Source organism: Tursiops truncatus, chromosome 16, assembly GCF_011762595.2.
Source record: "Tursiops truncatus isolate mTurTru1 chromosome 16, mTurTru1.mat.Y, whole genome shotgun sequence".
NCBI lineage: Eukaryota > Metazoa > Chordata > Mammalia > Artiodactyla > Delphinidae > Tursiops > Tursiops truncatus.
The window spans coordinates 75,550,996-75,577,809 of record NC_047049.1 but is presented as its reverse complement, the minus strand read 5'-3'; the positions used below and the strand labels follow the sequence as shown (position 1 = coordinate 75,577,809).

Sequence of the window (26,814 nt, the reverse complement as noted above, 5' to 3'; positions counted from 1 at the left end):
TAGGGTGTGTGATCAGCTCATGCACGGGTCTCGGATTGGTTGGCATCAAGGTGAAGTTTCAAGCATCATCAGCCTTCTGGTTTCAAACACTGTTGAGTGTATGCACTTGCGGTCAGCAATGTTCATCTGGTTGGGGTCCGCTTCCTATAAAAACAATCTAGGAATGTGTGTTGGGCCTTTATCTGTATCTTTCAGGGAACTGGGAGTTCTGTGATTCTGTGTGGCAGATTTATAGTCTACATTGTTACTAGTTTCTGGGCCCAAGGCTGTTCTTTGTTTCTGCATCTTCACATTTCCTAATCTTCAACTCTTGAGCCAGCCTTTTGAGACTTAAGGGAGGCCTGGGAGACTAAAGCAAAAGGCTTTCACTTCAGAGGACAGGGACACAGAGGCTTGCATATGGTTTCAGGCTCAGCCACACAGAGTCCAATGTTCACAGTCTTCAGTTCAGTCAGTTATACGCACAGTTCCAGTGGCTACACATCGCTACTTGCTATGATCGTTTCCCAATCCAGGTGTTGGTCGCAGGCATTTCTACTTAAAATAGAGGACTTGTGCTCTGAGAGAGCAGGGTGAAAGTCAAGAGTAGGAAGGACCCTTAGAGAATGCTTCACCTAACATTCTCACTTTGGAGGAAGAAAATCGAGGCATAGAACCTTGAAACGACTGCTTTGAGATGCTAGAATTAATTTTTACAGCCAAGATGAAAACCAGCTCTCTCACAGTCAGGCTTGAAGTATGTTCACTATACCTTGTAGCCTCCTAGCTTTTAAGTATCTAAAATTTTTTTCACTGAGCAGGTTTCTCTGCTGTAGCTACATTCTTTTAGTGACCTGCGTTTTTTCCCTAGAGGAAATAGAATGTTGCTTAGTTTTTAAAAGAGACAGTAACAATAAGGACATGCATATATATGTATATGCACACACAGAAATAATATATATGTATTTCAATCATGCTGTATTGTTTACTGAGTGCTTCCGTATGCAGCATCTTCGTTTCTCTCTATCTGGGATTGCTGAATACACACTCTCCTCTGCTTGTCAATCTCCCAGCTGTACGAGTAGCTTCTGTGTCTGTATATGAGCAGCAGAGCAGAGCTGGGGGTCTACGAGCTTTCAGTTGCCTTCAGAAAAGGGCAATGGACAAAACTCAAAATAAACTGGTGCAAACTTAAGTAGAAATCTGACGAAGACATGAAAAAAGTCAGCAAAAGGATGTGTTAGGGAAAAAGCTTACCTGAGTTTGGGTTCCACCAGCAGTAGAGCTTGAGACAAGGGTCGAAGGGCAGGTTTATCTGGGGCGTGAGTGGACATGAGCCAAGGTAGAGAAGGGGCCAGAGAGGGTGCGTTGATAAGCACGTTACCGCCGTGGGAATCTGGCGCTACTTGGGGGCGGGGTGATTCTGCGGACCCCTGCCTTAGAGCTATCCCACCTGAGTGGCGAGGCGGGTGGAGTGTTAATAACCAGCTTCTCATTGGTTGGTGCTGCCCTCTGGAGGCGTTAGTTCTGGGGCTCCTCCGGCTACCACTGTGGTCACAACAAATCTCGAAGCAAAGAAATGCAGATGCTGGCAGCTGGAAATCAGGCAGCGTTCACTGAATGGAGAGGATGAGAGTCTGACCAGGGCCCCGGCAGCATCTGCTACCCAGCCAACTGCTCTTTCACTATATGATATAAAGAGGCAGCTGAGTTTTTGGTTCACATTTTGCATTATCTAAAGTTGACCAGTATCGCTGCTGCATAAAGCCTTCTTAGAATATCTGATCAGTTTTTAAGAACAGCCACTATGAATTTCTTGCGGGGCAGGGGAGATAAATCGGATGTTGGCCCAGACTTCATGTGTGACTGTGTCTCTAGGCCAAATTTAACTGAAAAGACAAAAGACTTGTATGAGCAGGTACACTGATTGAGTTGATGTATTTCTGAAGGCTGGGTGTTTCTTTAGGATGTTCTTAACCCTTGAAATACTTTTCGAGCATTTCAAGACATGGCTAAGAACAGTCCGCTGGTCAGGAGGCTGCGTATTTTTTCTAAGTCTTATTTTTTACACAGTCTATTCCCCCGGATAGTTTTGCAGGGATCAAAATGGCCTTCTTAGGGATTCCTGCCAATTCCTCCCACTCTTAGCCAGTGCCATGAATGAAGTCCCTCTGGGGCTAAGCAGGATGAGGGGCTTTGAGTGGTCGTGAGTTGCCAGAGCTTTGCGCTCATGTCCAATCCAGCTTTTGCTACCTGGAAACATGATAGTTTAAAGCTTCCAAAGATGGCACAGCTATTTCTTGCAAAGCATAAGGTCATCATTTTTCAAAGGGAAAAATTTGTAACCAGTAGAATAATTGGTCCCGGAATCTTGTGTGTAGGAAACTCTTCCACCTTAGTATCTACTTAGGTGTGAGCAGTTGAGTTAGAAAGAATATGAGTTCACAGGATATTATATGAGATCCACTGTTAGGGATGCAGAAATCACAGCTAACCTTTTTAAGTGATACCAGCAATTCGTACAACACTAATGCTAACGGAGAAAGGGACAGTGTTCTAGGAGATAGCCATGGAGAAGGCAACTTTAGCTCTTGATTGAAAGCTTTTGATTTTGCAGAAAGTCAGCTATGTTAAACCCAGGAGTTTATGTACCTGAACCTTATAAGAAGCACTAAATCAGAATCGTGATGATACTGGAGACCTTTTAAAGAAGATCTTTTATGATAGCTGTGGGGATCAGTGTGTGTTTGACTCTGTAACCCCACACCATAACCATCCCTTTGCATCCAGAGATTCACCTAGAGCACATTACAGTGATGGGTGTTTTTAATAATGATCTTGGGTCATCAGGATATATAAATTATGTTTAGTGCTGCTGGGTCACTTAAGACAGGGAAGCAGAGAATACATTTTTCAAAGATATCCCCTCTAAATGTTTGAAATCATGTATTAGAAATTAAAGGTTACTAATTTAATAGTTAGCTAAGGGGCTTCCCTGGTGGCACAGTGGTTAAGAATCCACCTGCCAATGTAGGGATCATGGGTCCAGCACTGGTCCGGGAAGATCCCACATGCCGCAGAGCAACTAAGCCCGTGCACCACAACTACTGAGCCTGCTCTCTAGAGCCCGCGAGCCACAACTATTGAGCCCACGTGCTACAACTACTGAAGCCCACGCGCCTAGAGCCCGTGCTCCGCAACAAGAGAAGCCACTGCAACGAGGAGCTCGCACACAGCAACAAAGAGTAGCCCCCGCTCGCGGCAACTGGAGAAAGCCCGCGCACTGCGATGAAGACCCAATGCAGCCAAAAAAAAAAAAAAGAATAAAATAAATAAATTTAAAAAAATAATAGTTAGCTAAGACCCTTGTCAAAATTACTCACTTTTGAATGATGCTAGAAAACTTAGTATACAGCCATACTTCTTCCTTTCTCAGTAAAGTTTTAAGTTGTAGCTGGAAAGAAAAAAGAGGGGACAGAGGTCCGGATTTGGAGGGCTTCCTGTATTTTGAAATATCTCACCAGCAATGTGAAAAATGTAGAAAGAATTCCCCCAAAGTAAAGTCGAAATAAATGAGAACATTCTTTTCTGAATGCAAACATAATCTAAGTCGCTAGGTTATCCAAAATCTGTGTCCTTTTCAGAATGCTTTTCTAAAAATCCGTGTGTGGGATTGATGGCAAATTACATTTCTAGAAAATGGTTCTTGAGAAAAATCTTCGACTGTCTCATATTTGAGAAAAAAAATTTAGTGCTTTGCAACATAGAATTGATTTTATCATCATTTTCCATAGTTACCATTTAACCACGTTACTAATTTCTAGCAGTAGACATTAAAGTGTGAAGGCTACCGGAAGTGACCAGGCTGAGAACATCCCTGGCTTTTATAGAGAGATGGCTTTGTAGGCCAGGGCTTTAAACCCCAGAAAGGAGCATGATATACAGAGGTGGTCTCCCTAGGCTTTAGCCACCTGAATATTTAGATGAGAAACATGTGACAGGTTGATTGCCCAAGGGCAGGGGTCAGTTGGCACCTGTTTTGGTCACTTCCCTGACATTGGAGGGGTGTAGTGTTCTCCTGACATTACTCCACACTGGCCCCAGCGGCCTGGGCTGCTGCTGCTGGTTTTGCAGCCAAGGGCAAGCACTTGTTTTATGGCAGCCTTACACTTGTCTTGCCTGTCCTGGGTACCTGGCCTCCATCCATGCTGCAGTTGCCACCTCCCACCAATTGGAGAGAGCCTTTGTCTCCCAGGGGTTTTCTTGGGTGGTTCCTGGCATTCACGTTTCCATCCTGCTTCCTTAGACTCTCCACGGTTGGTTTGGAGATGGGAGTGTTCCCCACTTTTACTTATTGTATTTTTCTCAGCGCACGGCCCTTTAGGGTGGCATTCTACAAAATCCTGGTTAGCGAGAGGAATAAAAGAGGAAGTCTTGTCTCAGAGAAACTATATTATCCGGGGAGGGCTCACTTGAGAAAAACTGCTTATTAAAAACAAAACCACAACCACGGTGATCTCTGCATTTCACCTGGTCAGTTTCTAGTCCTCTTCAGGTACTGAACTTGTGTCCATTGTCATGGACAGAACTGACGTTTCAGCGCTTTTTCGTTTTTTTCAAACATTTTATCGGAGTATAATTGATTTACATCAGCTCTTCTGCTTTGCTGCTGATAGATGACTGTTTAATGCCAGTGTCTCGTCTGTTTGAGTTTTGCTCATGCCATTCTGGTTATTAAATATTCTTTAGCGTCATCTTTGGTGAAATAATTACACTGTGTCACTTGCAGTATGGCTCTATTTCATGCTCTTTCCCTTCATGATAGATGCCCCTCTGGTGGGGGGAAGCAAATGATTATGTGCAATTGTATTCTTCTAATACCATGAGGGGGAATAATAGCCCTTTCATATAAATAGACCAGCTCAGTTGACAGAGATTCGTAGAATTTCTGAGGTGGAAGTGATTTTGGGGCATATCTTAACCCGGCTAGCCTTCTTGGGCATCACTGCACTGTGTCCCCTCTTTCTTTGGCTCTCTTGAATCACATTACACAATGCAGTTTAGAAGTGAATGATCTAAAATACTACTGTCTATCATGTGACTAAGTATTTTGAAGGTCTCTGCCAATACTTTCTGATATTCTCTGGTCGGAAGCACTTGCTCACCCTCTTAAAACTGTATCCACTTTTAAATGCATTTTTAAGCTGTTCTTCGCTCCGTGCATATTGATATATCTCAGGACTGCATACCATTCTGCGCTTAACACCCTATCTGAAATTGTGGTTTTTCATTAAATAATGTATTGTGTAACTTTTCTCCTTCCCCTTTTTTCACACTTGCCAAGTATCAGAATTAGTTTATTCTATCCCTTTGTATTTGTTTCTTTTGTGCTTATCGGAGAGAATGCCCCTGACTTGTCCTCATGCTGCAAGAGAACTTTCAAAATTGACATAAAGCTCAGGCAGATGCTATGATCATTTTACATTTCTGCCCAAAATAATTTTCTCAATAAATATTTGCTGCTTTGAGGCAAGCATCTTTTTGAAGAGTTGATTAATCTGTATTTCTCTTGTCCTGGAGAAATCCATCTTGAAGATGCCGAAATGTGTAGATCTTCTAAATATTTATTTAAAAGGCATTAGAGCACTTAATTACATCTGCCAGAATTTCTGTAGATACAAATGTTTCACAGAGAGACACAATTGTTGGATTTGTATACATTTTAATGACTGTATTGTGTGGCCAAGGAAATCTTAATTTAGGGTACTGTGCTGAGAACGTCGTATGTATTATTTCACTGGATTCCCCCAGTAACCCTATAAGGTATGTTCCATTATAATTTCCATTTTATAAATGAAGAATCTGAGGATAAGAAGCTCAGGGGTAATTTTTTTAAGATCAAAGAAAGTAATGGAGTTAGAATTGAACTTGCATGGTCTGTAAACTTGACAAGAGCGGCGCTTGTATCAATTTTTGCTCTGCACTTTACTCATACCCAGGACCTAACACTGAGAATGGCCCATTTTATGTACTCAGTGATAAATGAACAAATAAATGAAAAAAAATAAATAGCAAGGTAAGATTGCCTTAAAGTATTGATGGTGTCTTGTCTGGCTCTCAGCACTTCATAGGCCTTGAGACATGACAATTTATACAAACATATATTTATATAGCATAAAATTTCTAACATTATTTAACTCTGTTGTATCATAAACTGCCTTTAATTGACATTTTCTTTTCTTCTTTTGGCTGTCCTTTAACTTCTCTAGTTTGTCTATCTTTTATAAATCATTGCTCCCTAAACTGAAGGCAGCAACCCATCAGAGGTCTAACTAAGGCAGGATGGTACATTATAATTACATTACTCATTTTATGTGTTTTATTTCAGCTTATTTACCATGGGAAACTTTGGATTCATGTTCATCTTATCTTCCAAGAAAATGCCCTAGGTCCAACTTTTTTGTTTTTCTTGCTAAGGCCTTCCTAATATTCTCCCTTTCTGTATATGAATAACAGTGCAACAGTACCTTTACCTTGACTGACTTCCAGTTTTATTAATTTTCCTCTCATTTTCCTATTTTTGTCAAGTTCTGTTATATTTTAATCTCATTCCTGTCACTTTTCTCTCCCTCTCAGCTTTATGTTAGCTCAGGATTTAATGAGACCATTTTCTTCTCTAGCCTCAAAACCATTATTATAAATTATAAGTATATGCCATTATGTGTTTTCCCAATTTGGCTTGTGACCATATCTCTTAAGATCATTATTTTTAAGCCTTTATATATTTTAATATTGATGTCAATTTAAATCATTTTTCTTTCTCTATTTGAGTGAGATACAGAAACCCTATTTAGGGTGACTTCTTTTTATTTCACAAGTTAGCCCTCTGTTACAGAAAGAAAGCAAAATTTGTATTACTTTTTTTTTCCTTTTCTCCCTCTCTATTTGTTTTAAAAAGTGAAAAAAATAAATTTAGCAGTTCATCTCACACTGAAACTGAAATGGTTCCTTGAATTCAAATTTATACCCATAAAACGGTAAAATAACAAGTTATTCCTTTCTCAGCGCTTCAATCTGTAACCTGCAAAATTCACTGTAAATGTTAAAAAAGATGTGTTGTAATTATGCTAAATACTGGTTCATTATTCAACTCCTGCTGTTTGTTCTGGGTGAGGGCCAACTGAGCTCCCAACCAGTTCAAACTAGAATCTTCTGCCATTTCTAGTTCCATGTTCGTGCCCACCCATGAAAGAAGGATGGCTTGGATGGGATATGTGAGTTGTGACTCATTGGCAGTTTAAATTAGTGGAACAAAACAACAGATGTGTGTCTCTACAGAGCCCTCTCAAATGCACAGGCCCAGGTACAAATGCATCCCTTTACACCTGTCATATTCTTTCTTTCATGGCTTCACATTTGGTGTGTACCCCAAAAACCTCCCAGACTCCTCGGACGTTTAGTCAACATGGCGCTAGCTGGACTTGTCTTCTGCTCTCTCCAACCAGTGATTATTTGCATATTTTTCTTTTCTCATAATGGTAATAATATCATGAGAAGGGATTCCTGTCCACCAGGAGTGCTTTATGTCTTATTTTAGCATTTGTAAGGTTGTAAGGCTACTTGGTTAATCTTTCACTGTATTTTTGGCCCAACAGTCCTGCTGTCTCAAGAAAGAAAAATTTTCTGCCATTGAGTCTACTTGCCTTTCTTGCTCTCTTACCACAGTCCCAGATATACTACCTTAACTAATTTTATTTTAATAACTAACCTTTATTTCATTTCTTCCTGCTGATCAATAAATATTTTCCCTGAATTTTTCTTCTAATCAGTGTTGTCCATTCGACATTTCCCTACCTTTTCCTATTTTTTAATTTTTAGCCTCTGTTTAAAAAGAAGCATATTTATAATGTTTCCCTGTTGATCCTTTTTATTTCACTTTATTTGTCTTTTGTGTTATTTTGTTACAACCATAAAATAATAGCAGGTGATCATATAGCACTGCTCGGATCCGGCCCCTGTTCTAAATGCTTTCCACATATTCTCACAACAGACCCCCAGGGTGGGCACCGTTATTGTGCCCGTGTTAGAGACGAGGACACCGGAGCATAGAGAGGTTAAGTAATGTGCCTAAAATCTGCCAGGACTAAAATCTGGGCACGTTGGCTTTAGACTATGTTTGTAACCAGTACATAAAACAGCAGAATACTAACGGTATCTTATTATTATATTTCCTCATTAAGCCTTGAAAATATTGAGTAGACCAGTCCCTCTGTTAAAAGCATGACAGTCTTACTGCATCCGGAAACAATCTCCCATAACCTCTATAGATAGCTTTGGTCTGCTTGTTTCACATTTGTGCGTTTTCATGTTTTTTTTTTTCTGTCATTTCCCAGTGTCTTTCCCCCAGTCTTTTTACTTGTTGTGTCACTTTGTTTAAATTTCATTACCCAGGGCGAAAATACAAATTTCCTTATTTCCTTTTGCCTTCAGTGAGCCCTGGGGACACTAATAATAAGGTCTGACCAAAACGTTGCAAAAAATCTTAACTCCTAGAAAGAGAGAAAAGAAAAAAGCAGGCTGTGGTTGGAATAATTTGGAATTCATGGTTTCTCTCATTATAACTGTCACGGATCCTGCAGTGGATACCACCCTTCTGTGTGTTTTGCATGTGACCTGTCCCCAGTGTTTCCTTAACTAGGGAGCAGTGTGATTCACACCAGTTAGCGCCCAGGTTGAAGCCTCCCTGTTTGCTCACCACTAGCTTAGCTCAAGGGGTTTCCATGCTGAAATCTTCAGCTGAGGCCTTGGACTCCTTCTGGAGTTGCTTGCAGTAGAGATGTGAGTGATAATTCCTTTCTCTCAAATCTGAATCACACCCATGTTACCCCTAATGCATTAAGAACTAGGTTCCATCTAAAACTACACCTACCTCGGTGCTCTGGGATTATTTTAATTTTGTTTTATTTTGCAAAACTCTTGTGACCATAGGTGAGAAAATAATGTCCTGGGGGGATTGACGTTGTGCTTTCCAGGTCAATTGGTTCTCCTTGTTGTCCTGTGACGACACTGGGAGCACAAGTACCATGGCTTTGTTCTAGCTTCTCATTGGCCTTCTATGCTGGAGTGGCTCCAAGTCTGATTCTATTCACTCCTCCTCTCAAGTGGACAAGGTTCACCAGGGAGCTTGTGCCTACTTGGTCTGAGGTGAAATCCCCAGACTAGATTCCTCCTGGTAGGTAATGTCAGACCAAATAGAGCACTTCTGCTCTGTGGCTTGTTTCCAGTTTTTCCATACAGACCCTCGACAAATTTTGTCCAACCATGGACAGCCCTGGGCATGACCCATGAATAGAAAATAGCACAGTCAACTTTGACCCCAGATGGAGAGCTTCCCCAGTTCGGGAAGCCAGGTAACAAACGTGTAAGTCTATCGATAAAAAGCAAACTGGGCCATTGTACTTTGATTACAGAAAACAAGGTGAGGAACATTCTCTACCGTGCCAGCACTTGGGTGCTCCCATTACCTACCATTGAGTTCTTTCCAGCCATTTTGTTATATCCTCAGAGATTTTTCTTGCTCATGAGAATATAAATGATTCAGAAAGTTACAGCCATAAAAGTTTTAAGGCAAATAGCTGAATGTTGCTTGTATTATACGTATAATGCCTTGCCCCTCAGTTCTGCATTAGGCACAGTTAAATCAGTCCCTGCCCTTAAGGGCTCATTGTCTCATAGGAGATTGAAATGAAAGTAAATAATTTTAATAAAATGTGATCAATACTGCAAAGAAGGAATAATTCATCCCCGGACGTTAGTAACGACTCACCAAGTGAGGTGACTTTTTGCCTTTGCAAGATGGTTCAGATTTGCAGTCTCAGAAGAGGAAAGTGTGTTGAAATCTGAGATTAATATGCACGAAGGGGGGCTTCCCTGGTGGCGCGGTGGTTGAGAATCCGCCTGACGATGCAGGGGACACGGGTTCGTGCTCCAGTCCGGGAAGATCCCACATGCCGCGGAGCCGCTGGGCCCGTGAGCCATGGCCGCTGAGCCTGCGCGTCCAGAGCCTGTGCTGCACAATGGGAGAGGCCACGACAGCGAGAGGCCTGCGTACCACAAAAAATATATATATATATGTGTGTGAAGGGTTGAAGGTGAGAAAGATCCTACAAGCTCCACCAGGGCTTTGCAGGCCTTGTTTACTGCTCATCCCTGTTGCTTGAAACAGTGCCTGGTAGGTACTTAATAAATATTTATGATTAATATTTAAGTAAAAGTATGTATTAATCATTCTTTGTAGGAGGAAGTGGTGGGAATTGAGGCAATAAAGGAAGGTTAAACCATCTAGAAGAGGGACTGACATGCTTTTAATGTATTGTTGAATTTGTTTCGGTTATATTTTGTTGAGGATTTTTACATCTGTGTTCATCAGGGATATTGACCTGCCATTTTCTTTTCATGTGGTGTCCTTGTCTGTTTTTGGTATCATAGTAATGCTGTCCTTATAAAATGAGTTCAGAAGTGTTCCCTTCTCTTCTGTTTGTTGGAAGAGATTGAGAAGGATTGTATTAATTCTTCTTTAAATGTTAAGTAGAATTCATCAATGAAACCAACTGGTCCTGGACTTGTGTTTGTTGGGAGGTGTTTGGTTACTAATTCAATCTTCTTACTATTAATCAGTCTACTCACAATTTCTGTTTCTTCATAATTCAGTTTTGGTGTATTTTATGTTTCTAAGAATTCATTTTTTTAACATATTTCCCAATTTGTTTCCGTGGTATCAGTTGTACATCTCCTCTTTCATTTATTTATTTGAGTCCCTTCTCTTTTTCTCTTGGTGAGTCTAGCTAAAGGTTTGTCTGTTTTGTTCATCTTTTCCAAAAGCCAGCTTTTAGTTAAATTGACCTTCTCCGTTGTCTTTTAGTCTCTATTTCATTGATTTCCACTTTGACCTTTGTTATTTTCTTCCTTGTAATGACTTGGGCTTTGTTTCTTCTTTTTCTAGTTTGTTGAAGTGTAAAGTTAAGTGGTTTATTTGAGAATTTTCTCATTATAGGCATTTATCACTGTGAAATTCTCTCTTAGAACTGCCTTTGCTGCGTCCCATAAGTTTTGGTATGTTGTATTTCCATTTTCATTTGCTGCTCTGTTTTTTGCTTTTTCTTTTGATTTCCTCTTTGACCCACTGGTTGTTGAGTAACCTGTTGTTTGATCTCCACATATTTGTGACTATCCCAGTTTTCTTCTTGTAACTAATTTCTAGTTTCATACCATTGTGGTCAGAAATGATGCTTGATGTGATTTTAATCTTCTTAAATTTATTAAGACTTGTTTTGTGGCCCAGCATATTATCTATCCTGGAGAATGCTCCACGTGTGCTTGAGAAGAATGTGTTTTCTGTTTCTTTTTGTTGGAATGTTCTGTATATGTTAGTTCAGTTCATCTGGTCTAGTGCGTCATTTAAGGGCAATTTTCCTTACTGCTTTTCTGTCTGGACGATCTATCCATTGATGAAATTGGGCCATTGAAGTCTCCTACTATTATTATACTACTATCTGTTTCTCCCTTTAGGTCTTTTTATATTTGCTTTATATATTCAGTTGCTTCTATGTTGGGTGCATGAATATGTATAAATATTATATCCTCTTGTTGGATTGACCCCTTTATCATTATATAATGACCTTCTTTGTCTCTTATTACAGTCTTTGTCTTAAAGTGTATTTTGTCTGATACAGGTATAGCTATCCCAGCTTTCTTTGGTTTCCGTTTGTCTGAAATTTCTTTTTCCATCTGTTCTCTTTCAGTCTGTGTGTGTCCTTACATGTGAAGTGAGTCTCTTGTAGGCAGCATATAGATGGGTTGGTTTCTTTATTTTTAGAGAGTATGCCAAGACCTGTCAGCATCTAAAAGAGGAGGATCTCAGAACCTAGATTCAGGCTGATTGAAAGCCAGACCCTCAGGCAGCAGCCTTTAAAATATGCAAATATACCTCATTCAGGGGAAGACTGGGAGATGGGCATTTCTGTCTGCTCTCTGTGCCAAATCCTGGGGTGATAGCTAGGTAAGAACTGTTTTTTCCTTTGCTACTGTCCCATTGAAGCCTTGAACATAAGCCCCACTGGCACCAGAGCCAAGCTGTCAAGGGATGTGTCCTTTGGTTCACAGCCATAAGAGCTGGTGCGTCAGACATGTACACAAGCTCCTTTCTCAGAGACACCGATGATCTGGGGTCTCGAGATGTGTGGGCCAGACCAGAAACCTTCCCCTCCAGCCAAAGCTCCAAGACAGCAAATAAGCCTTTTTACAGAAAATTGGGGGTGGGTTTCAGTTGGCTCTGTTTGTTCTGTGCCCGGGGTAGGGTGTTATGCTTTCGTGGAACACACGAGCACAGGCCCTGCTGGCCATCACAGCCAGGTGATGAAGGGGCGTCCCTGTGCGTCAGGGCACTAGGTGTAAAAAACTGGGGCACCAGTCATGCACAGAAGCTCCCTCCAGGACATACCCACGAGCTGAAGCAAGTCAGTTGGGGAGCACAAAGGTGGTGCCCGCCAACCTCCATCTCTGGAGAGAATTTCAGTTGGTCCCCAGATTTGTGTTAAATTAGATGCCTGCCCCTCAGGCCAAAGCTTTCAGGTAAGCAAATAAGCCTTTTACAGAAAGACTGGGTACTTTTGGCTGCCTCTGTGCTGGGCCCTGGGGTAGGTGAGTTCCTGCTGCCCCTTTAGGGACTTTTTCTCAATTTGCTATAGCTTCATGGGTCTTGTGGACGCAAGCCCCATTGGCTTTCAAAGCTAGATGTTTTGGGCGCTTGCTCTCAGGTGCAGGTCTTAAAGTAGGGGTGCCAGATATGGGGTTCCAAGCCCTTTGCTACTCAGGGAGAAGCTCGGGGTTGTGAGTTACTTGCCGATTGTGGGTTGCTGCTTGGGAGTGGGGTTTATAGCGAGATTGTGTCTCAGCCTCTCCTACCTGATTCAATGTGGGGTTTTTTGTTGTGTTTGCCTGATGTATAGGATTGACTCAGTAAAGTTTTGAGTTTCTTTCAGAGGAAATTGTTCCATGTATAAATGTAGATGTGATGTATTCTTGGGAGGAGTTGAGTTTAGAATCCTCCAATGTCACTACCTTGAACCAGGACCTAGAAATGTTTCTTACTTTAAGAGTTAGGTGTGCTCTTATCATAGAGTGTGTGTAGTAGTGTAATAGAAGTGCAGTTGACCCTTGAACAACACAGGGTTTGGGGGTGCCGACTCTCTGGGCTGTTGAAAATCCATGTATATCTTTACAGTTGGCTCTGTATCCACAGTTGCACATCCACGGATTGAACAACTGTGGATCACGTAGCACTCTGGTATGTATTTAGTGAAAAAAAAATCCGTGTGTACGTGGACTTGTGCAGTTCAAACCCATGTTGTTCAAGGGTCTCCCTCATAGTCGAGCAATAACTAGCACTGATATTCTGATCTAATAACTTCTGGTGTTTTTATTAGTACTGCAACTATGTAAATAAGTATACTTTACATAGTTGCAGTCCTAATATATACCCAATTTTGTATTTACTCTTAAAAGTTTACATTATACATTATGCATTTCTGTGTTATTAAAATTTCATGAATCATTTCTATAAGTTTATTAAACTTATCAAAATGTTTTGTCTTACTAGTTTGGGTGGGTTTTTATTTTACACTTTGTAGCATGTTCATAATTCTTTCATTCCGGTAATTCTGTTATGATCTACCAAGTTATACAATTTTTCTTTGAGACTCTGACCATAAGTGTTCTGCACTGTTGCCATTCCTGGGTCTCACTCAGTGAATTTAAATTTTAAATGTCAAATCATCTTTAGTCAACTATTGCCACTTAATATCAAGCACTGTTTCTCTGTCTCATTTTTTTTTACCTAAGTGTTTGAGGCATATATCAGTATGATTTAAATATATACATAAAGCAGTCTAGCTAGTTTTTATTTTTGAAAATATCTCTTTTGGTGTTTCCAATTGTTTTCCTTTAGGAATTTCTTGCTATAAAAAGTAAAAGCAGTTTATTTGCAGTTTATTCCAACCGTTAAAATTAAAAATAGTTTTCTCTGACTTTTTATTGTCGACATTAGAGGCAGTAGTTCTTTTCATCTAGGTGTTTATTTGTTGGCTCTGACCTGGTCCCACTGAAAAAAAAATTTAATGTTAAACCCAAAACTCTGAAACCCTTCCATTAGAATAGGCTGAATATGAGAAAAATCAGAGATTTATTTTCACATTGCCATTCTTGCATTTTGTGATACGTGCTGTTATTTCCAAAAATCTAGTCTTTAATCTTTTCTGATATATTTAGGTTTATGAATGCTGTGGGCTTTCGTGAATGTTTATTTACATGAAAGATTTATTTTTCTTGATCTTCTACTTGTTTTTTTCTTAATGATTATGTTTTATAGCAGAGATTGGTGCACTCTTTCTGTAAAAGGCCAGATAGTAAATATTTTAGGTTGTGGGACTATAGGACTTTGTTGTTGCAGCCACTCAGCTCTGCCTTTTTAATGCAAGAGCACCATTTGTATTATTTTGTATATTTCTCTTGTTTTGGAGACTAAGAAACATTTTCTACTATAAACCTCCAGGAAAGTGAAATGAGCTCTATTAGTTAGAATGCACTGCTGCAGGGTCATACTTTTAGTTCCAAGAAGATATGTGAACAAACGTGCGTGTAAACACGGTACAACTTTATTTATAAACATAGGCAGCCACGTGCTCTATAGTAATAAGTAATAGGGAGAAAACAAAAAACCAAAAACATCAGGATGACATATGACTAATCTATTAAAATGCTTTTCCCAGGACTTCCCTGGCGGTGCAATGGTTAAGACTGCTCTTCCACTACAGGGAGCGTGGGTTCCACCCCTGGTCAGGGAACTAAGATCCCACATGCTGCACGGTACAGCCAAAAAAAAAAAAAAAATGCTGTTCCCTTTCTGTTATTTTAATTTCTTATAGCTTGGAATGATGGGGTTTATTTTATTGCTTACCTTTTTAATAATAGCAGAAATAGTTTCCATACCCTTATATAAAAATCTTCTTTAACTTATCCATCAGCCTGTTGTATTATTATTTTCTGCTCTCGTTGATTTTTAACAGGCACGGATTGTTGGAATACAGCAACAGATTTTGAACCACACCAAAAATTAACTTACCTTTTGGGGTATTTTTTCATTGAATGTGCATTTATATTTCAAAACATTAAATCATTGGTGAAGAAATTAGTATTAACAGCCCTTGTCTTGGTTTGGATCAAGTGTCAATTGTGACAGTAATAGTGAATTACTTCTATACCTTACCATTTGTAAACCTGAGCACTTTACATTTCTTTTCCAAGAAAGTGATCTCCATTTGAAATGAATAAACCTTTCTACAAGGTTCCTCTGGGACCCTTCTCAATACTCTAAGAGATGTCAGACAGTAACTCTCAGACAGAGATCACACTTTCTAAGTGTTATGTCTAATTGCTACTAATGAACTACATTCTCATTGTTGACAAGGCAGGCTTGCTCTGAAAAAATAAATATACGTGTACCCATTTAGCTTTCCAAGTTCACACTAAAAATTCTGATAATGAGACTTATTTTCTAATTTCTGTTTTAGACTTTAAGAAAAGATGTATTCCATTTTATCTTCTCTGATAGCTAATACCTAAAAATATTACGCTTCTTTTTCAGGTTTTGTATATTGTATATTTCTGTTTATTTTTGTGTTAACTTGTGTATTTCTCTTGTTGTGCAAACCAAGAAACATTTTCTGCTATAAACCTCCATGAGAATGTAATGATCTCCATGGGTTAGGATGCATTATTGCAGGGTTATGCTTCCAGTGTCTAGAAGCTGTGTAAGCTGGCCCTAACCTACCTGTCCCATCCCCTATTGGCTTTGTACCCCAGGCGCATGAGGTATGCCCCCCATTCAAGACTTCATTCAGCACTTTACCGCCGTCTTTTCCTGTCTGGAAAATGGCCATGAATGAGTTCTCTGTGGCCCCACTTAAATGTTGCTTTCTTTCATTTCTCTGCAGGCAGAATTACCTGCTTACTCAGCTGAACACTGTATCTTTGCCTTGTCCTCACTCGACATCATCTTTGGTTATCAGCCCTGTGTTCCAGACACCACCTGTCCCCTATCACAGGTGCCCTGTGATATTATGCATGATGCCCAAATGCATTGAGCACATAATAATTATATTATGTTCAGTCAACACCTGAATAAACACATAGGGAAGAGGAAAGCCACTGATCATTGTAGATTGGTTAATCATATTTCCCCCCTTTCTTTGTTTTCTCTTTAGGTATTCTTGAAGTTTTACACTGTGTGTTAGTAGAAAGTCCAGAAGCTCTAAATATTATTAAAGAAGGCCATATTAAATCCATTATCTCACTTTTAGACAAGCATGGAAGAAATCACAAGGTAAGTGAACCATTTTATTGCCAGAAATAAATTCTGGAATAACTTTAAAACTATTTTTTTAAAAGATAATTTTTAAAAGGTGTGTCAGATTTTTCGTGAGTGTTTCTCACCTTTTCATTCCAATCAGGTAATATTGCTTAGTGCTTATGCATAGCCTCAATGGGAGGCTGGAGCAGTTCTCAATTTGTGTATGAAGGAAAGTTGGAAAATAAGTGGACACATGGCTGTAATGTTTAAAGTGACTGGGTCAGAGGTAACTGGAGGAAGTGTGTTTGTGGAAATTGCTGCTGACACTTGAACCTGAGAAGGGAATGAGAGTCTGAAGGTGGCTTCTCTTTTCAGGTTCTGGACGTCTTATGCTCCCTCTGTGTTTGCCATGGGGTAGCAGTCCGTTCTAACCAGCATCTCATCTGTGACAATCTTCTGCCAGGAAGAGACCTGTTACTGCAGACACGCCTTGTGAACCACGTCAGCAGGTCGGTTCAGCGAGCCCGCGTCGCCAGATTGGTAGCATAACAAAAAATGCACGTTCTAGCTTTGTCGCTAAAACGTCTGTTTGTTTGATTCGAATCTTTTACATATTTCCCCAGGGAAGAGTGTAGGAATTTTTTCTACCCATCAGATGAGATAACAACGATAGATGACCCAAGCAAAATACACATTTATTACAAAAAAAATGTATAAGAGCTCTCATTCACGTTCATATGTAGCCGAATTGTCATTGTCATCCTCAGGAGCAGGCTGACAATGATACAGGGATAGAATTATACACAATTATGTTTTACATCTTCTTAGAACATAACTAAAAACACTATGTCCTTCACTACCAATGGTGAAGTGCCTGCTATGTATAATAAAGACATTGAATTCAAATGTCCAAAGTATAATAAATTCTACAAATAAGCAATAAAACTACATTTTCGGTTAGGTGTACCTTCCAAGGTATCAGACATTCATTGGGTACTTTGTCCCAGCCACAATGCCAGGTGCTTTACAAGTATTCTACGCTGCTTGTGTTTGCACAAAGTGTTATTGTTATCTACATTTTATAGATTAAAATGTTGGAACTGGAAATGGAACTCAGGTCTAACTCCAGAGACTGAGCTCTTCACCACCATGTCATAGTGCCTTCCATATACAAAATAATAATAATAATTACAACAACAATAATAAATACAGCTTATAATTAAGGAAATGTTATATGTGATAGTGATAACTTCAGTACACTGTGTTTAGCAGCTGTCCAGGAAATACTTGCTACTTCACTCTGGTTCAAACAAAAATGTAGGGTTTAGTGTACATTTCTACGTTGTGATGTTTTAAAAAAGATTGATTTAAGACTTCCTTTGTGGTTCTTTATGTAATAGACCTGTCGTTAATGAGCAGTGTTTTCTGAGACTTTCACTAATCCCTAGTATTAACTTAGGGTAAAAGTTCTTCCGTAAAATGCAATTAAATACAACTAACTAGAAATTATTCTTTTCACAGCAAAGCATAGAGAACAACAAAGATGATTCATCACCTTGGTTCCTTCACTAACACTATGACTTGCTTCAGCCTCAAACTCTGTATGACACAAAGCTTAGCTTAGGAAAGTGTCTCTATGTCCTGGATTAATAGTAACTCCATTAGGTCCGAGGGCCTGCTGTGCTATCCTGAGTGCCTCCCCTTCAATATGATTAATGATATAAAATATGCTGAAGAGCAATTAAGAAAAAACAATAGACCCTTAAGTGACCTTGCCAAGTTATCCCAGAAGCAAACATCAGTGTCTGAATGTTAACTGTAAGGTTGGCGGTCACTGCAGACTTCAGTGATTGCTTCAATAATTTGTTGTACTTAAGGAAACATATTTAATATGTAATATATGTCTTTGAGAAGCAGGACTAATTCAAAATAGCACGATGTAAGTTAAGACAACGAAAGGTTTATTCAGATTTTCTCACATGCTATTCCTCTCTCTTTAAAGCATGAGACCCAACATTTTTCTGGGTGTCAGCGAAGGGTCTGCGCAATATCGGAAATGGTACTATGAGTTGATGGTGGACCACACCGAGCCATTTGTGACCGCCGAAGCCACTCACCTGCGAGTGGGCTGGGCTTCAACGGAGGGGTACTCTCCCTACCCTGGAGGGGGCGAGGAGTGGGGTGGAAATGGTGTCGGAGATGACCTCTTCTCCTATGGATTTGATGGCCTTCACCTCTGGTCAGGTACGTAGTATCCATTTTCTTTCACAGTGTTTTTGAAGGAAATCTTTTGCCCTCATTGGACATTTCTAAAAGCTATTGGTATTGGTGCTGTTCATATCAGGTACATTTATTTCAGAAATGTAACACTGAAATGATAAGAGTGTTAAGTAAAAAGCAGAATTTCACTAGTGGAAAAAGAAAACTCTTACAGTTATAGTACCTCTCCAAAAAACTTCTTTGCCTTTGAACGGTATACTTCAGAAGTGGTTTTCTGATTCATGAATCAAGTGCAAAAACTTAAACGTTTCCTACTTGTTTTAATTGGTATGTGTGAAGCTTTAGCTTCCAATATAAAAAAGAACCAAAACCAAATCCTGGAAAATAATTGGAATAAGTAGACTAAGTTCCATCTTCTGGTGGGTAATGTAATGTCAGGAATTGGTAATTTGTCAAGTGTATTGTGAGGAGTCAGCTCATAATAAAATGATGCTTTGTTTCAGAAGTGTGGAATGGTTTAAAAATGAATGAATAGTTCATTTCACTAGCTACCACCGCTAAGCTTTGATGGTTGAAAGTATATTAAACATGAGTAATATATAAAAATAGTACTCTTTTTTCAGATTTATTAAAACATGTATTTTGATTGGCTCTATTTAAAAGTTTACTTTTTGATTATGTAGATATTGGAATTCATTTGGATTCTGCAGACATACGCTTGTATTCATAAAGCGGCATTTAGAATGAACCTGATATATTTTATAGCACATTTAACATACAGAAAATAGAGAGAAGCTCCTTACATTACAGAAAGCCGCACTTTGCCTCTCATGGGCAAATCAAGTGGTATTCATTTATTAATGCTTTATAGGCTTCATAAATTATGAAAAGAACATTTTAAATTAAATTTAATTAAACCTAAGAGTTTATGGTAAGGAATTTATAAAGAAAAGCACTCCATCTGGTTGTATCGAACAATAATACTTACTAAATTTTTCCTTTATTTGGTGCCAATAGCTCAGTAGCCTGGAGGAGATGAAGCTGTATGTTGGATATTTCATCTAACCTGTGGGGCACTGGTTGGGACCCAGGCTGTAGTGTGGTGTGTCTTATACACAGGTGTACGGTGCTGGTCAGAAGAGAGTCACAATGTTTGTTCCAGAATTTTTCTACCCACCAAACAAAGGCAAAGAGCCCTGCCTTCAGAAGACCTGACAAAGATGAAATAGGGTTAATGTCTGTTTGATAAAACATAATATATAATATAACTATTATCTTCAGATATTATCCCCTCTCTCTACCTTTGAGTATCACTCCACACAACATGGGTCCTCAGGTGAATGAATGAAGCGTGTTCACTTGTTTTCCCATTACACAGAGATTAGGGGAAAAACGAAACAAAACATTACACTGGTAAAAAAAAAAAAATGCTGAATTGCATCTCATTATTTTAGCCATATAACGCCACTTCACCATTTTCATGTTTGCATTTAGTTTGAAGCTTTTTCTGTCAACACAGAGGAAGAACCCAGAGCTCCTGGAGTTGAAAGTGTATGCAATATGCCTTTCATGGCAAAGTATCTTTAAAACAGAGTGATAAGAGCAACAAAAATATTGAGTGAATCTATGCAGGTATTACAGAAAAGAGGTTACTTGTGGAATTTCAAGAGAAATTCATCTTGAAACTTTGTATCAGGAGAAAATATTTGACTGTTTTTTCAAATGGCAAGAAAATACGCACTCTACCATGCCTGTAGTTGAAAGCTATGTTCTCTCAAGCCCTGGGATCTATTGCTAATTTTAGATTCAGGATCAACAAAGATAAATCTAAACTAATTGGCTTCTGACTGAGTTATGTGGTTAAATCCACTGTAATTCACATAATCTTCTTGGGTTCACTCTCCTATTCCTTTTCTTTTTAAGAGTTGAAGTAGGATTTAAAGTATCAACTATCTGTGATTTCTGAGAGAGAACACTTAACTTTTTGTGATCGGAGGGTGGAGATATTCCTTGTAACCAGAATTTGCCTTATCAGCAAAAGTTTTGAGCTCTGTCTTCATTTCTTCTTCCCAACTTAAACTTTGCATAGCATTGCTATGTTCCCCTTGTGCGAATGAGAATTGGATTGGGGCAGCAGTCCCCAGCCTTTTTGGCACCAGGGACCAGTTTCGTGGAATACAGTTTTTCCGCAGACGGGGCTGGGGGGTGGGAGATGGTTCAGGCGGTAATGGGAGCGATGGGAAGCTATGGGGAGCGGCAGATGAAGCTTCGCTGGCTCGCGCACTGCTTACCTCCTGCTGTGCGGCCCGATGCCGGCCCGGGGGTTGGGGACCCCTCGATTGGGGCATCCACATCCTGTGTTTGTAAGGGCCCAAAGTGTGAAAAACCTTGGTGCTTTTGGAGAATTTAAGTATAAAAGTATGGAGGAATGTCATAGAACAGTATGTGAAAGATGGGTAAGGATTCTTCTACAGGACCTATGAATCAGACCACTGCTATCTTCTTTTCTGGCTAATGCAGTGAACAGGAATATAGTTCTCATATGGATTTGATCTGAGTTTATGTAAATGCAACCTTAAAATGCTTCCTAGTGGATTCAGCAGTGTGAGTGCCATTGAAACTGTGGACTTAGGCTGGTCGCTAGTGACCTTATCTCTCTTACCTGTTTCTTTCAGGCATTGCAAAACAGTTAACCATGGTCATTAGTATTAGCGTTATAGTATCCCTCAGATTGAGCAATATATTTGGATTATAGTAAATATGTTTAATAACATTATCAGCTACAGATCTTGAATACAAACAGGGATATAGACCTTTATCTGTGAGTTCTGTTGCTTTTGTATGATTTTATTTAACAAGCTGCCTTTATTATATCCAGAGAATTCTAGAGGGACCACCTGATAACGAATGTATTGCTTGCAGATGCGAATATTGGTAAAATTTTTAAAAAGTACACAGTTTAAAATGTAGATATGCTCTACTACTGGCATTTCAGATATGCTGTTGGTAGAAATCTTGGCATGCTAGAAATTTTAAAAAGGTGTTCTAAAAAATGCAAATGTTGCATCATCAAATCTATTTTTGTCTTTGCTCAAATGGAGAAATTTTGTATGTTTGCATTTGTGAGCATGTGTGTCTGGGAGGACCTTACCTTCCTGTGTTCCATTGTGCCCATGGGACTAATCGGCCAAGGAGTTATGACACAGTCAAGAATGGGCATAGGTTATAGGCTGGCTACGGCAAGAAATGACATTTATCAAATATCATTTTCATGCCTCAACTTGTATCCTGTGTCCTACTTAAGAAGTGAACCAAGACCTTGTGTGAAATAAGTTATAGAACAACAAACCAGTTGACACGTATTGTCTCTCAATAAACAATGCACAAATGAGCACATTTTCTGCTTTCATTATCCCTTTATATTTTTATGTTATAAAACAAAATGGGTTTAATCTTTGAGAAGGGGACTGCAATAAATACCTGCTGTGTCTGAGACTGTTCTTATAAACCATTAATTTAATCATCATAACAACTCTACAAGGTGATGGAATTTGGTTTACAAGAAATCAAGGTTTATAGAGCTTAAGTAACGTGCTGATGGTCATACGAGTAATAGGTGATAAAGTAGCAATTTGACTTCAAGCCTTTCCCTAGAGATTTTTCCTGACATCATTATATTATCAGCTGTAAGATGATACCAGCATCAAATACCATCCATCTGCATGCAAAAATTTCTGCATGTCAGAAGGACCATTTTACAATAAAGATAGCAGCATGGCTCCTGAGAAAAGCAACAAATTTTTTTGGTAAAGGATTTGACATATAACATTAATATGCATTCAAGATTTAGTCTCGTCCAGTACCTTTTGGTGATTGTCACTGCCTATTCAGATCTTTGACTCAGGTTCTGAAGATGATTCTCTGAGATAAAGATGCATTACCTTCCTTAATGTGTTTCCCCATAGGTTGTATTGCCCGTACTGTCAGCTCACCAAACCAGCATCTGTTGAGAACTGATGATGTCATCAGTTGCTGTTTAGATCTAAGTGCCCCAAGCATCTCCTTCCGAATTAACGGACAGCCTGTTCAAGGCATGTTTGAGAATTTCAACATTGATGGCCTCTTCTTTCCAGTTGTCAGTTTCTCTGCAGGAATCAAGTTAGTATTTCTATGTTTTTTGCTCTCTTTGCCTTCTCACTTCTCATTCTTTCATGGAAGACTCTGCACTGCCATCACACTTGCTTTGCTAACCTTCTCTCTCTCACTCCTGGGCATCTAGACGTCCACAGGGCATTTTGCCCTTTCCTTGAAGGGTGAAGGTAAGATTCACCTAAGAGGAGAATCTCAGGAGGCTGAATCCTTTGTTCATATATCCAACCATTTAGATATGCCTTCTGCCGACTATCCTTCTATCCAGTGTTCCTGAAATATTTCAAGTCCATTTAAGTTCACTCTTTTATTTAATAAGGGTAAATAAACAATGTTGCATTAAAAATACCATTTATTTTCTCATATTTATTTTCATTAATTTTTCTTTTCATTACATTCTTCCACCCTACTCCAAACCCCCTCATTTCTACAGAAACCATATGTTTTTTGGTTGATCAGGTCAAGATGACTCCTTTCCACGTCACCCTCTACCTGCTATACTTGTAAATTATCTGCGTATGGTCAGCTGGGTCAAGGTAGTTTCCTCTAACCCTTTGCTTTTTTGCTGCTACCAGATGGAAGAGAAATTAAAGTGATAATTTAGTATGTAGAAGTATCATTTGAGTCCCCTTTAAGGAATTTCACAGGGAAATCGGACTGTGACTATTTTTTCTTTTTATCAGATCTCATCCAGCCCTACAATTTTAAGTATACAGATATTTAGAAAGTCTGTTCTTTCTCTGTTGATTATTTGGGCACCTTGAGACATTAAGTGACCAAATACTATGAACAGGTATTTCATTCACGTAGGAATAGAGTGCATATGCTTTTATTATTTCTCCAGAGAGTGATAAGTTTTTGCTGAGCCATTAACGTAATTTAATCAGGTTTTACTTTTATGATTAGAGGCTCTTAATCTCTAATGTACTGACATTATGGTGGTACTTAGAAAAGAAATGTGGCTTCTGACAAAGCTAAGTTTGTACTCATAATTTATTCCTCTATCCTGTTGATTAGGAAACTTTTCTGTATGCCAGAGATATAACCGACCCCGACATGCATCCTTTTCAGGGTACGCTTTCTGCTTGGGGGGAGACATGGAGAATTTAAGTTCCTTCCTCCGCCCGGGTATGCTCCTTGTTATGAAGCTGTTCTGCCAAAAGAAAAGTTGAAAGTGGAACACAGCCGAGAGTACAAGCAAGAAAGGACATATACACGGGACCTCCTGGGTCCCACAGTTTCCCTGACACAAGCCGCCTTCACACCGATCCCCGTGGATACCAGCCAGGTACCCAGATCTTCAGCTGTGATGGCAACGTTTGAGTTGCAGTCATTCCCATATGTAGTGGCTTTCAAACTTTTGCCTGCAACCCATACAAATGCATTTTACAGTAATACAATTTATATGTATAATTGGTTTCATGAACTAATGCTTACCCTTAGCCATTTGCCTAGTCTATTCTATTTTGTTTTTTAAGGGCGGTTTCAAGCCAGTAAATTGACTATAATGTACTATTATAGTATTATAGTATATAATAGTATAATATAGTATTATACTATATACTATATATAGTATAGTATAGTATTATAGTATTATAGTATAATGTACTAATGGGCCACAACCTGAGGTAATGCATACTGATTTTAGAGTGGTGTTTACTTACCCAGGGTAGTGGTGGAGTTTTCAATTTCTTCCCCCATCTAGATACACTTGGTATTTTGAAGTGATTTAACTGACTTTTATCTTGGGTAGAGATTGAGATCATGAGCTCTAGGATTATGATCAAAATGCCTGGGATCGAATGTATGCTCTGGGACTTGAGAAAATTACTCATCACATTCATTGGGATGTTCAGAGTATGTTTGATATAGTTAATAAATAACACATTGGCACAGTACTTTGCGAATAGCACCCAAGCAATGTTAGCACCCAAGCAATGTTAGCAGTTACTCTTGCTTTTCTCTTTCATAGACTTGAAAGTATCCTGACATTGACAATGAATTAAGTATTGCTCTATTTTAATGGTGAAGTAACTTCATTCCGGTTGGTTAGATATTCATAGTTTGTTCATGAGCTTTTGAAGATGAGAGAAATGTCTGAAGTCTGAAATAGAATTAATAGCAGGCCTCAGAAGCTTCCATTGTTTGGTTCCTCGAACCATATTTCTTGTCTCTCCCTGCTGGCTTTGTATATGATGCAGTAACATAAACAAACAAGCTTTGTTCATGGCTCAAATTCAGTTTGTGTTGCCGTCGCTGGAACGTGCCAGGGTGTGTATGGCGCTACCAGAGTTGAGCGGGAAGCACGATTGGAGGATGGAAATGGACTGGCATGGACAGTGGGATTCTGTGCTGTCGCTAGCACATTTAGGATTTCCTGAGCCCTGGATAACCTCTACTGTTTGGAGGGAAGGAGACAGGGATGGCCTGCCCCCTGTGGAAACTCTGCCGCATCCATGGGCATGGTGGGCAGTTGCTCTCTGTGTTGAGGGACTGCTTGTGGGGCACATACCAGTACCTCGCCAGGTGTGCACAGCCAACCCATCACCTGGAAAACCATTTTGTGTTATGAAGAGGCCGTTAAACTTCCCCTTTATAATGGGAACAGGTTCACATTTTTTCACCTGAGGCTTACATTTGGAAACCACTAAAAGTAACAGAGTTAGGGAAAACATAAATCACTGCCAACAGATATTTCTAGACGCCGAGAGTGAGCGGATTATCTTTTGGACACTGAATTGCCTTCATTCTAGCCGGTGGGTGCTGGCCAGGTTGGTTTAAGAACTCTGGGATGATTTCTCTTTTTAAATAATGCATATTCTGGTGGTTATACCAAATCCATTAGGACTTTTTTCTTAATGATGGCTGTCCTCAGCAATACTCTGTTTTCTTTCTTTCTAACTTTCATTCATAATTTCCCCAAATTTACCTATTAATTGCTTAGATACCTAGTTTTACAAATTTAGATTAGATGGTTTGGAACCTTGTTATATGATTATATTTTAATGGTTGATGAGACTTTTATTTGGTTCAACTCACAGTGAGGACGATTAACACTGCATTTTCTTGCATTTCTTTCTGATGTGTTTTCTTTTTCTTCTTTTCAATTTTAGATTGTGTTGCCTCCCCACCTGGAGAGGATAAGAGAAAAGCTGGCAGAGAATATCCATGAACTCTGGGTTATGAATAAAATTGAACTTGGCTGGCAGTATGGTCCGGTACATAATTTTGTAAATTATTTTTAGATTCTGTTAATACATCTTTCTGAAAACATAACTTCTTCTCACTCATCCTGCTACTTGGTGACATGAGTCGATCCGATTGATTTTTTTTCCCCTACACTTTAGTTTTTGGGCATTTTTTTCTTTATGAGAGGGAATGACATTAGTGGTGGGTTCATTGAAGGATGGCTTAGTTGCCTAGACAGTTGAAAAGTTATCAGTCTTCAGGCTGAAAGTTACATTTTTAAATCAAGGTTAACATATACAGACAATAAGCATTGATTTCTGAGGAACTCAGGAAAAAAACTGAAATTGAAAGTGAAAACTGAAAATGGAAAGAAGTCAGTTTACTCTCCTCCTCCGATGTTTCACTTCTTTTAGTCCCCATTGTACGTAGCAGTGTAAGTGCTCTTGGCAAAGATTCAAGTTGGTTTCGTAAGTGGAAGAGAGGCTGAGAAATAATGACTGCATGCGTTTCCAAATGATTATTTTTCAGAGAACTTAGTTTACAGTTTATCAATAAAATTTAGATGAAATAAAACCAAAACAACTTCCCGTGTAATCCCAGTGTAGCATATGTCGTTTTTTAACAGGACTGTGGCAACACTTTCATTTTTATGATATTAATAGCCTAAGTATCCCAAAGGTTGTAACACTTTCTTATATTTGACGGAATATAGAAATGAGTGTATTCCGCTAGTCATACTTATTACATTGAGCTTTGAATAATGACATTTATTATTAGTATTAGTGATAATACCATATGATACTTTATACTAATTAGTATGTTTGTTTATTTAGAGCTTTGCCTTTTTACATATACTCCCGATTACAAGTAAT

At 39.1% G+C, this 26,814-nt stretch overlaps 1 protein-coding gene across 1 annotated transcript in view; it reads left to right on the top strand.

Moving 5' to 3' along the window:
* Nucleotides 1–26,814, top strand: part of RYR2 (ryanodine receptor 2) — a 510,050-nt gene that overhangs the window by 174,713 nt on the left and 308,523 nt on the right. The window contains exons 18-23 of the mRNA XM_073793696.1: nucleotides 16,299–16,417; nucleotides 16,760–16,893; nucleotides 18,387–18,628; nucleotides 22,570–22,762; nucleotides 23,825–24,041; nucleotides 25,867–25,971. Of these exons, the coding sequence (XP_073649797.1) occupies nucleotides 16,299–16,417; nucleotides 16,760–16,893; nucleotides 18,387–18,628; nucleotides 22,570–22,762; nucleotides 23,825–24,041; nucleotides 25,867–25,971 (1,010 nt within the window). The remainder of the gene's footprint in view (nucleotides 1–16,298; nucleotides 16,418–16,759; nucleotides 16,894–18,386; nucleotides 18,629–22,569; nucleotides 22,763–23,824; nucleotides 24,042–25,866; nucleotides 25,972–26,814) is intronic.